Source organism: Typopeltis vanoorti, chromosome 25 (assembly GCF_054136105.1).
Source record: "Typopeltis vanoorti isolate ZY-2024b chromosome 25, IOZ_Tvanoo_1.0, whole genome shotgun sequence".
NCBI classification, from domain to species: Eukaryota; Metazoa; Arthropoda; class Arachnida; order Uropygi; family Thelyphonidae; genus Typopeltis; species Typopeltis vanoorti.
This window is the reverse complement of record NC_143573.1, coordinates 42,446,482-42,459,033: the sequence shown is the minus strand read 5'-3', so window position 1 is coordinate 42,459,033 and position 12,552 is coordinate 42,446,482. Positions and strand designations below refer to the sequence as shown.

The 12,552-nt window shown below is 35.3% G+C and overlaps 1 protein-coding gene across 1 annotated transcript in view; it reads right to left on the bottom strand.

The window, feature by feature from the left end:
• Window positions 1-12,552, bottom strand: part of eIF3m (eukaryotic translation initiation factor 3 subunit m) — a 110,893-nt gene that overhangs the window by 47,479 nt on the left and 50,862 nt on the right. The window contains exon 5 of the mRNA XM_090414224.1: window positions 11,121-11,244. Within this exon, the coding sequence (XP_090270350.1) occupies window positions 11,121-11,244 (124 nt within the window). The remainder of the gene's footprint in view (window positions 1-11,120; window positions 11,245-12,552) is intronic.

The window sequence follows — 12,552 nt, the reverse complement described above, 5'->3', positions numbered from 1 at the left end:
ATCCAACAAGTATGTCAAATTATTATAGTTTATGAAATTTCACACTTTTGGATTAGATATCCTAAATATTAAAATTAGATCCAGTCAATGATTCAAATGAATAAAGATAAAATTGTAGAGCAGTGGACCGGTTTCCCAACACTATCTAAATCTAGTTTTTCTTCATATAATACTACAGTGAGTTATATAAAGAAAAACTACATTTAGATAGCGTTGGGAAACTGATTGAAAATTTGAAGAAGATATCACCACCAGGTAGTGAGTATAATATGGACATTTTAAGAGGAGAGGTAGAAAAAACAATAGGATGGCTCAAACACAATAAGAGTGTTTTTTCTACCAAATTTCGGTCGCCTGACCATCATTGGGGGTTCCGACGATGGTCAGTCAACCGAAACGGTTCGCACCCCGTTAACGTTCTCCCCTGCCCCAGTTTTCCCATAAGTAAACCCTTCCCCCAACAAAAAAAAGTGCCCTTAAACACAATAACATATATATATTTATATATTAGGGTTACCAAGTAATTTCATAAACTTGGTTATTTTACTCCTAATCCCAAGTAAGCAAACAGTTAAGTCTGCGCCTGAAACGTAGTTCAAGTCTAAAGGTAGTGCAACTCATTGTAAAGGTAGGTAAAGCTCTGATCACAATTCTTAGTATTTTCCATAATGTAAATAAAGCACATCTCACTAAGAGATGTATACTGCAATACATTATGGGTAAGGTCACTACCCAGACCAGTTTCAACCTTTTTTGAGGTCTCCTCAGTCAGTAGCTAGACCCTAAATACCAAGGTTTTAGTAATACAGAGCCTTATCAACTTTACCTATACAGGTTGCTACAAGGTGTGTTTATTTTGAATAATCTCTGGAGGAGATATAGATGTAAATAAGTTTTTTTACCTTGGGAATAATGTATATTAAGGTTACCAAGTAATTTTATAAACTTGGTTATTTTACTCCTAATCCCAAGTAAGCAAACAGTTACGTTTGCACCTGAAACATAGTTCAAGTCTAAAGGTGGTGCAACACCAGGGCAACTCATTGTAAAGGTAGGTAAAGCTCTGATCACTATTCTTAGTATTTTCCATAATGTAAAGCACATCTCACTAAGAGATTTATACTGCAATACATTATGGGTGAGGTCACTACCCAGACTGGTTTCAACCTTTTTTGAGGTCTCCTCAAAAAAGGTCTAGCTACTCACTGAGGAGACCTCAAAAAAAGGTTGAAATCGGTCTGGGTAGTGACCCAACTCATAATGTATTGCAGTATACATCTCTTAGTGAGATGTGTTTTACATTATGGAAAATACTAAGAATAGTGATCAGAGCTTTACCTACCTTTACAATGAGTTGCCCTGGTGTTGCACCACCTTTAGACTTGAACTACGTTTCAGGCGCAAACTTAACTGTTTGCTTACTTGGGATTAGGAGTAAAATAACAACGTTTATAAAATTACTTGGTAACCCTAATATACATTATTCCCAAGGTAAAAAAACTTATTTACATATTTATATATATATATATATATTATTAAAATAAACCCGGGTTTCCAATTTATTCTTCCCGCATCAAAACACCCCCCACACACACCCACGCTCCCTTCCCCCTTGTTATAAACAACCTTCAGCAGGAACATGGAATTTGAAGTCATCCTAGTATCAAAACAAGGTATGTACAAAATTTTTCCTCCTCTTTTATTCTGCTATAATTGCCTTCAATACTCACCCATAATGTCCTAAAATATATATATAAATTTTTTTGAGTAAAAATAGCCAATGTATTTAAAATAAGGGACACTCCTAAACAAAAACAGGCTATAATAGCCGTAATAATAATAATTAGGCATTCTTATTTTCCTGAATTTTTATAAACTTTTTTTGTAATGTTAGGTTTATTTTAATTCGTTGCTTTGGTTTTATGCGGTTTTAGAAAATTATGGAACGTATCCGTAATTTTTCAACATAAGTTAGGTCTTTTTTGTGCGATTTTTTATATGTGGTTTTCTGTGGAACGTATCTAGCACATAAAAAGAGACTCGACTGTGTGTATGTATATATATATACACACACACATCATCAGCCATTGTCAGTCCACTCCTGGATGAAGGCCTATCCAAGATTACTCCAAAACTGTCTGTCCATGGCTCTCCTATCCCATGTCACTCCTGCAAATCTGATGATATCATCAATCCACTGTGATTTAGGTCAGTGTCATGGTAGTTTTTCTTCTCATGGAATCCAATCCAGCACTCCTTTTGACCATTGTTCATCTTGTCCTAGAGCTATTAATATGTCCAGTCCACTGCCACTTCAGACGTTTCAACTCTTCCTATGAAGTCAGAGACTTTGGTTTGATTTTTTATTCACATGTTCCTTTTGTGATCCAGTCTTGTGATAACAAGCATAATTCTCATCATCATCATCATCAAATTCCTGCCATGTACCCTCAAGAGGTGTACAGGATATGACAGTACTACATGAAAAAATTACATCATTACTAACTTCCTATCTACAATTTTCCTCCAAATCAGTCTGTTACTTGTCAAGACTCCAACATTATCAGATCTTATATTTCTATCGTCTCAGGCACTTTGTACCGTATCAATCCACCTATATCTTGGTCTTCCTCTGGGTCGTTTTCCTGCCAACCTGGCAGAGAACACTTGTTTTGCTAATCTTTCCTCTCCCATTCTATTTAAGTGACCATACCATCTGAGATTAGCTCTGCTAATGCATTCCTGGATGCTGACAATGTCAAGTTCTTTCCTAATATCCTCATTTTTAATATGATATTGCCATTGATGCCATCTGTTCACGCCTCTAATCTTTCTCAGGACTCTCATATCTGCGGTCTCTAGTCTTTGGTCAAGTGTTTTACTTCTGACCCAGCTCTCAGATCCATAAGTTAAAATTGGTTTGAACAGTCTTGTATATAGCTAATTTAGTGTTCCGACTAATTTCTTTCTTATTCCATATGAATTTATTCAATTGACTTCCCACGATACCAGCTTTACTGATTCTGTTGTCTATTTCTATATTTAGTTTACCATCTTCAGTAAAAATTGTGCCTAAGTAGCTGAAATGTTTTACTTGTTCCACAGGTTCTCCATTCACAACACAGTTGACATTTTCAATGATTCTGCCTATTTTCATTGTCTTTGTCTTTTTATTGCTGACCTTCATACCATATCTATTACAACAGCTATTCAATTTAGTCAGAGAATCTTGCAGACTTGTAGCGGATTTATTTAGAAGTATAACATCATCCGCATAAAGCAAAGAGCTGACATTAACATCTCCAATTTTGATATCAGGTTTAATACCACATTCCTTCATAATGTGATCCATATAGATAATGAATAACAGAGGGGATAATGTACATCCTTGTCTCACACCAGATTTAACATTAAACCATCTTCCTGTACTTCCTTCAATTCTAACTGCTGACTTACAACTCAAATAAAGACTAAATATTGCTTGATATAATGCCCCATTGACACCATATAACTGTAGCGTATTGAACAGCTTCTCTCTTGGCACCTTGTCATATGCCTTTTCCAAATCGACAAAACTTAAATACAGATCTTTGTTATATTCCCATGCTTTCTCGACTATTTGTCGTAAAGTGAAGATCTGATCCTGACAGCCTCTATTTGGCCTGAATCCAGCTTGTTCTTCACCAAGCTTTTCTTCCACAATTCTTCTCAACCGTTTCTCAAGTATACTTGCATAGATCTTGCCAGGAACACTCAGTAGGGAAATACCTCTGTAATTCTCACATTCAGTTTTATTTCTCTTTTTATATATGGGTACTATGAGAGCTCTACTCCAATCATCGGGAATTCGTCCCTCTGTCCAGGCTTTCTGAACTATGCAGTGCAGCCACTGTAAGACTCTTATACCACCATACTTCAGCATTTCTGGTCGAATATCATCTACTCCTGCTGCCTTTCCACATTTCAAGCCTTTGATGGCTTTTTCTACTTCAAGTATGGATATGCATTCCTGACTGCATGCCTGGTCAGTGTTTTTTATCACTGTGCTGTCATCACTGCTTGTTTCATTTAGCAGTTTTTCAAAGTAATTACTCCATACTTCAAGGATATCTTTTTCTCCTGTTTTCATTTCACCTTTATCATCTCTAATTCCTTTTACAGCACTCTTTCCTCCATTCCTAAGCTTCTTCAACAACCTCCAGAATATTTTGCCACCTTCTTGATATTTATTTTCTATATTCTTGCCAAAGTCCTCCCATGACTTTTTTTAGCTAGTTTTACACACTGTTTAGCTTTCTTACATTTGTCTCTGTATTCTGTAAGAGTAAAAGCTGACTTATTTGCCAGGAACTTTTGATATGCTTTCTTCTTTTCCTTCACTGCCTCTTTAACTTCCTGTGTCCACCAGGGAGTTCTGATTTTTTTATCTTTGCACACAACCTCACCACATGACTCTCTGGCAGAATCAATCAATGTTTCCTTCAGAGTTTGCCACTGAATCTCCAAGGTTTGATTCCTTTTCTCAAACTCTTTCATTTTCTTTTCAATAATATTTCTGTATTTTAGTCTACAGTTTACATCTGAGAGCTGCTCAACTTTTATTCGCTTTAAAACTTTCTTACATGTTATTCTTTTCAATATGAAATTCAATTTTATCCTGCTCAAGACTAAATAGTGATCACTTCCAATTTCAAATCCTCTGTACACTCTGGTGTCCTGCACCAGGGAGAAAACATCACTATCAACAATAACATAGTCAATGAGACTTTTCTTATTCCTAGCCTCTTCTCTCCATGTGAATTTGTGCACATTTTTATGTTGGAACATGGTGTTAGTAATAACCAGTCCATGTCCTGAGCAGAAATCCAACAGATATTTGCCATTATTATTAGCTTTGCTCTTTTCTCCAAATTTTCCCAAAATATTTTTGTATGTCTCACAATCATTTCCTACTCTACTATTTAGATCCCCAACAAGGACCAACTTTTCCTTTTTCATTGTGTCAGTTGCTTTTTCTAAAGCCTCAAAAAATTCCTCCACTTCTACCTTAGCAGAACCTTCTGTGGGACCATAGGCACAAATAAGTCTCATTGTCCAGTTCCCCATTCTCATATTTGCCCACATTACTCTACTTGAGACTGACTGCCATTCAAGAAGATTAGCCTCGTATTTTGTGTTGAATACTATGGCTACTCCTTCTTTTCCTTGATTGTTATTGCCTGAATATAACATTTTGTATTTATTGCTCAGAAAGATCTCACCAATTTTGGTCTTTTTTGTTTCAGTCACCCCTATTATGTCGATCTGGTACTTATCTAATTTCTCAGCTAGCTCCATTTCTTTGCCATTCAGGCTTCTTACGTTGATAGTACCGATCTTTAACTCTGGTGATGTTGAGTTGGGGTTTGTTTTCAGATTTGTTCCAATAGCTGACTTTTCGCTGTTCGCCCTGGTTCCCTGGCGAAAACAACGGGGGCCTTGTTTAACCGGGCGACGCCCCAGCCGGCATAAATTTTGTCATGTTGTACCATCATTTTTTATTTTTTATTTTGGTTTAACCAATAAGAATACAATTTGGTCGGCTAAATCCCAAATTGCCAGCCCATCCTCGTTCGTTCAGTATCAAAGTAGATACCCAACAGGGTGCACCACGAGAAGGTGAGGATTGGACATTAGGTCAGAAGCCCTGGTCGGTTCTCCGCATTCCTTTAAAGGCTATGTGGAGGTCTCCTCTCAGTTATACAGCTTTGACCCTTAAGCATCCCTAAGCATCATTCTTTCGATACTAAATTGTGTTGTTCTTAATTTTTGAATTTCTTTTGCATTTATGGTCCATGTTTGACAGCCATATGTCAATATAGGAAGAATACATTGGTATAAAACTTTTCTCTTCAGGCATAATGGTAGTTGGCGTTTGAATATTGAATGTAATTTTCCAAATGCTTTCCACCCGAGCATCGTGCATCTTTCAATTTCGTCCATGATATTTTGTTCCATTGATATCTGTTGTCCTAAGTATATGTAATGTTCTAATTGTTTAGTTTAATCATTACTGATTTTTTTATTTCTGGTTGGACAGTTATTGAACATAACTTGGATCTTCTTTAGATTTATCTTCAGGCCAGCTGTTTTGCTAGCAATTTGGAGTACATGGATACGAGTCTGTAATTCATGTGCAGTTGAAATAAAGATAACTTTAATTCAATCAAGAAGAAAATTCTTTATCCCAATCAAAATAAATAAATAAATATATATATATATATATTTCTCACCATATATTTCTCGAAGCATCTCACCATCTATACCCACTTCTCCAACCTCGGCAAGAAGATAACTTGAATCCTATTGCAAACATTCAATTACCGTATGTAAGTTCTAAGTTTCAGTAAGGAAATATCGTGAGCAGACATATTACTTACTATTATAATAACGGAATTAACTCATGTAAATTATTCTTTACAAATAAACAATAATTTACATGCATAATTCCATTATTATAATAGTAAGTAGTATGTAAGTTCTCTATCGCCCAAATTGGCAAAAATGATGAAGAAATTTAATATTAGCACTTGCTTCACTACCCTAACCAAACTTCGTTCTTTCCTGAGTCAATCCAAGCCAAAACATCACCAACTTCAGTTCCCAGGAGTATATAAAATCATCTGTAATTGCAGGAAGCCGTATCATGGGCAAACAGATAAGTCTATCTCACTACGACTCGAAGAGCATCAAGGTGATATCTCTTACAACAGAACCCGTGCAAGCGCTGTCTCCAACCATGTCCTTTTCTCTTCCAACTCTAATTTTGAAGGGTGTCAATATCAGATAGACTGGAATCTTACTACAAATATCCATAAATGCCCTGATGAACTAGAAATGATGCATCTTAGAATCGAAAGAAATAGATCTGGACCCTCACACATGAACAGTAATTTAAGTTATAGCTTACCTGATTCACACAGCATAGTAATTCAGCTTTGGCGTTTTCGAGATAGTTCCCACTCACCAAACGCCTCACAATAAAATTGTCACACGGACGGCAGTTAGGAACAGCAACAGTCAAACTTGACTGTTGTTGTTCCTAACTTGTTTATATGAGGAGTACATTTTTCATCTTGCTAACTTTTCAGTTTTTTTTTGTGATAGTATGTACACCTGAAGAAGTCGGCATTCTGACAAAACTAGTTGTGTTCTAATTAAAGTGTTTATCTTATCTCAGTGTTTCTAATCAGTAAAATTCTAATATAAAAATGTCTACAATCTGAGTAAATACACTTAATAATATATATCATCATCATCAAATTCCTGACATGTACTCTCAAGGGGTATACAGGATTTGATAGTACTACATGAAAAATTTACATCATTACTAACTTCCTATCTACAATTATCCTCCAAATCAGACTGTTACTTGTCAAGACTAACATTATTAGATCTTATATTCTATCGTCTAAGGCACTCTGTACCGTATCAATCCACCTATATCTTGGTCTTCCTCTGAGTCGTTTTCCTGCCAACCCGGCAGAGAACACTTGTTTAGCTAATCCTTCCTCGCCCATTCTGTTCAAGTGACTATACTATCTAAGATTAGCTCTGCTAACATATTCCTGGATGTGACAATGTCAAGTTCCTTCCTAATATCCTTGTTTTTAGGATGATATTGCCATTGATGGCAATATCATCCCTTCACGCCTCTAATCTTTCTCAGGACTCTCATATCTGTGATATCTAGTCTTTGGTCAAGTGTTTTACTTCTGACCCAGCTCTCAGATCCAAAAGTTAAAACTGGTTTGAACACTATTTTGTATACAGCTAATTTAGTGTTCTGACTAATTTCTCTTTTATTCCACATGAATTTATTCAATTGACTTCCTACCAAACCAGCTTTGTTGATTCTGATGTCTATTTCCATATTTAATTTACCATCTTCACTAAAAATCGTGACTAAGTAGCCGAAATGTTTTACTTGTTCCACAGATTCCCCATTCAAAACACAGCTGACATTTTCAATGATTCTACATATTTTCGTTGTCTTTGTCTTTTTATTGCTGACCTTCATACTATACCTATTACAACAGACATTCAATTTAGTCAGAGAATCTTGCAGACTTGTAGCAGATTTATTTAGAAGTATAACATCATCCGCATAAAGCATAGAGCTGACATTAACATCTCCAATTTTGATATCATGCTCAATACCACTTTCCTTCATAATGTGATCCATATAGATAATGAATAACAGAGGTGATAATGTACATCTTTGTCTCACACCAGATTTAAATTAAACCATCTTCCTCTACTTCCTTCAATTCTAACTGCTGACTTGCAACTCAAATAAAGACTAAGTCTTGCTTGATATAATGCCCCATTGACACCATATAATTGCAGTGAATTGAATAGCTTCGCTCCTGGAACCATGTATGCCTTTTCCAGATCGACAAAACTTAAATACAGATCTTGGTTATATTCCCATGCTTTCTCAACCAATTGTCGTAAACTGAAGATCTGATCCTGACAGCCTCTATTTGGCCTGAATCCAGCTTGTTCTTCAACGAGCTTTTCTTCCACAATTCTTCTCAACCGTTTCTCAAGTATACTGGCATAAATCTTGCATGGAACACTCAGTAGGGAAATACCTCTGTAATTCTCACATTCAATTTTATTTCCCTTTTTATATATGGGTACTATTAGAGTTCTACTCCAATCATCAGGAATTCATTCCTCTGTCCAGGCCTTCTGAACTATGAAGTGAAGCCACTGTAACACTTTTATACCACCATACTTCAGCATTTCTGGTTGAATATCATCTACTCCTGCTGTCTTTCCACATTTCAAGCCTTTGATGGCTTTTTCTACTTCAAGTATGGATATGTATTCCTGATTGTATGCCTGTTGAGAGTTTTTTACCACTGTGCTATCACTGTTTGCTTCATTTAGCAATTTTTCAAAGTAATTACTCCATACTTCAAGGATATCTTTTTCGCCCGTTTTCATGTCACCTTTATCATCTCTAACTCCCTTTACAGCACTCTTTCCTCCATTTTTAAGTTTTTTCAACAACCTCAAGAATATCTTACTGCCTTCTTGATATTTATTTTCTATGTTCTTGCCAAAGTCCTCCGATGACTTTTGTTTAGCTAGTTTTACACAGTGTTTAGCTTTCTTACATTTGTCTCTGTATTCTGTAAGAGGACAAGCTGACTGATTTGCCAGGAACTTTTGACATGCTTTCTTCTTTTCCTTCAATGCCTCTTTAACTTCTTGTGTCCACCTTGAAGTGCTGATTTTTCTATCCTTGCAGACAACTTCACCACATGCCTCTCTGGCTGAATGAATCAGGATTTTCTTCAAAGTTTGCCACTGAATCTCCAAGGTTTGGTTCTTGTTCTGAAACTCTTTCATTTTTTCATCAATAATCTTTGTGTATTTTAGTCTACAGTTCACATCTGAGAGCTGCTCAACTTTTATTCGCTTTAAAACTTTCTTACATGTTCTTATTTTCAATACGAAATTCAATTTTATCCTGCTCAAGACTAAATAGCGATCGATTCCAATTTCAAATCCTCTGTACACTCTGGTGTTTTGCACCAGGGAGAAAACATCACTATCTACAATAAACTAGTCAATGAGACTTTTCTTATTCCTTGCCTTTTCTCTCCATGTGAATTTATGCACATTTTTATGTTGGAACATGGTGTTAGTAATAACCAGTCCATGTCCTGAGTAGAAATCCAACAGATATTTGCCATTATTATTAGCTTTGCTCATTTCTCCAAATTTTCCCAAAACATTTTTGTATGTCTCACAATCACTTCCTACTCTGCTATTTAGATCCCCAATAAGGACCAACTTTTCTTTTTTCATTGTGTCAGTAGCTTTCTTTAGAGCCTCAAAAAATTCCTCCACTTCTACCTTAGTAGAGCCTTCTCATTGTCCAGTTCCCCATTCTGATATTTGTCCATATCACTCTACTCGAGACTGCCTGCCATTCAAGAAGATTAGCTTCATATTTAGTGTTAAATACTATGGCTACGCCTTCTTTTCCTTGATTGCCATTGTATGAATATAACAGTTTGTATTTATTGCTCAGAAAGATCTCACCAGTTTGTCTTTTTTGTTTCAGTCACCCCTATTATGTCAATCTGGTACTTATCTAATTCCTCAGCTAGCTCCATTTCTTTGCCATTCAGGCTTCTTATGTTGATAGTACTGATGTTTAATTCTGGTGATGTTGAGTTGTGGTAAGTTTTAGGATTTGTTCCAGTAGCTGACTTTATGTTATTTGCCCTGGTTCCCTGGCAAAAACAATGGGAGCCTTGTTTAACGGGGCGACATCCCAGCCGGCATGAAATTTTGTCATGTTGTACCATCATTTTTTATTTTAGTTTAAGCCAATAAGAATACAATTTGGTTGGCTAAATCCCACATTGCCAGTCCAGGGTGCACCCCGAGAAGGTGAGGATTGGATATTAGTTCAGAAGCCCTGGCTGATTCTCTGCATTCCCTTAAAGGCTATGTGGAGGTCTCCTCTCAGTTATACAGCTTTTACCCTTAAGCACCCCTAAATGTGTGTGTGTGTGTGTGTGTGTGTGTGTGTCAATCCTACAAATGAAGAATTTAACAATGCTAAAACATTCAAGGTATACATTTTTGGTCGTTTTTATAGATAGAAATACACTTTATTAATACAGACCAGAATTTTACAAATAAACATTTATTAAAACCTACCAGTTTTGCTGGCAAAACTGGTAGGTTTTAATAAATGTTTATTTGTAAAATTCTGGTCTGTATTAATAAAAGTGTATTTCAATGCTAAAACATACCAACAAATTTCTTCTTACTGTCATACTCATTCATCAATGATGTGATATAAGATTTGTGACCTTTTGTTTATAGTAAAATAATAATAATAATAAAAAAAACATTTTATTTAGAAAGGAGGATTAGATTAGTAAAGTTTAACAGATTTTTTTTAAATTGCATTAGGTACATTGAAAAATAATGTAATGCTTTTAATTATTTCTATTTGCAGTGTTTGTTTTGAATTTGCAACTGCCTGTGAACTATCAGAAATAATAATGACATTGCATAATTACTATTTATTGATTACAAAATATTACCTTAGCCACATCGGTGAATACAAGATGAATACTGTCAGTCTGACCTGCCACTTTTACTAGACTATAGTAGACCTCATAACGGAGAGGTGAAGATTCACCTAATCCTTCAAATAAGTTCTGCAACCTAAGTAAACAATATTCTGTTACTGCTTTAAAATGTAAATTAAAAATTTTAAATTGTCTAAATATTTACCGATTTCAAATAAAAAAAGGTTATGATTATTCACGTATATCAGTGGAGTTACAGAATCCATCATAAGATTGCCAGAATTCCCAGAATGACCAGCACTGTAAATTAGCAGAGGAGAGGAAAGATAAGCCACTTTTCAGAGCTTATCTCTATTATTAATTAACTCTTATTATAGCTAACATCACTATAACAAACTTCAAAAAAGTTCATTAAGATATAATGATTTGCTCTAACAAAACAATCATTCCTGTGGTCCCTACGAGTTTGTTATAGTTACAGTTGACTATATATATCATTATTCTGAGAACTTATTTTCATACTTTTTTTTATAATAATAATTGAATCATTCTCAGATTTGATTTGAATTCTCAGTTTTTACCTCGTAGTCATTTATTATTTGTTTTTTTATTAAGTTTTGATATAGTAGTAAAAAAAACAACAACAAAAATTGTTAATTAAAAATTAACAAAAAAATTGTTAATTAATAGAATTTTCACCATATACATGAAAATTCTATGAAATATATATGCAGTAGACCCCACCCCTCCAATCTACATGTTCGCTTTCCGTGTTTTCAGTTACTTATGGTCAATCCTGGTGCAAAAATATTAAATGGAAAATTCCAGAAATAAACAATTCATGCGTTTTAAATTGCAGGCCGTTCTGAGTAGCATGATAAAATCTTGCATAGCCCTGCTTGGGATGTGAATTCACCCCTTTGTCCAGCACATGCACATTGTATGTACATGCTACCTGCACATTAGTCACTAAGTAGCCATTTCTGGTAAGATATTCTGGAGGTTGTTGAAGAAGCTTAAAAATGGAGGAAAGAGTGTTGTAAAAGGATCACATCAACTGTCGTGGTATCGCAATGCTTGTGTTCAAGAGTAGCGATGCTAGCAATTTGGATATGCCAAAGAGAGGCCATAAAGTGCTTCCTTTAATGGAAAAGGTAAAAGCTCTCAACTTCATAAGGAAAGAAAGGAAGAAAAAATGCATGCTGAAGGTTGCTAAGATTCCATTTGCATTCAGATAACTTTTATTACAGTATACTGTTATAATTGTCTATTTTATTATTAGTTATTGTTGTTAATCTCTTACTTTGCCTAATTTATAAATTCAATTTTATCATAGGTACGTATGTATATATAGGAAAAAACATTGCATATATAAGGTTTGGTACTATCCACAGTTTCAGGTGGATTCACAGGGGGTTAAAATGCATTTCAACCCCCCCCTGCG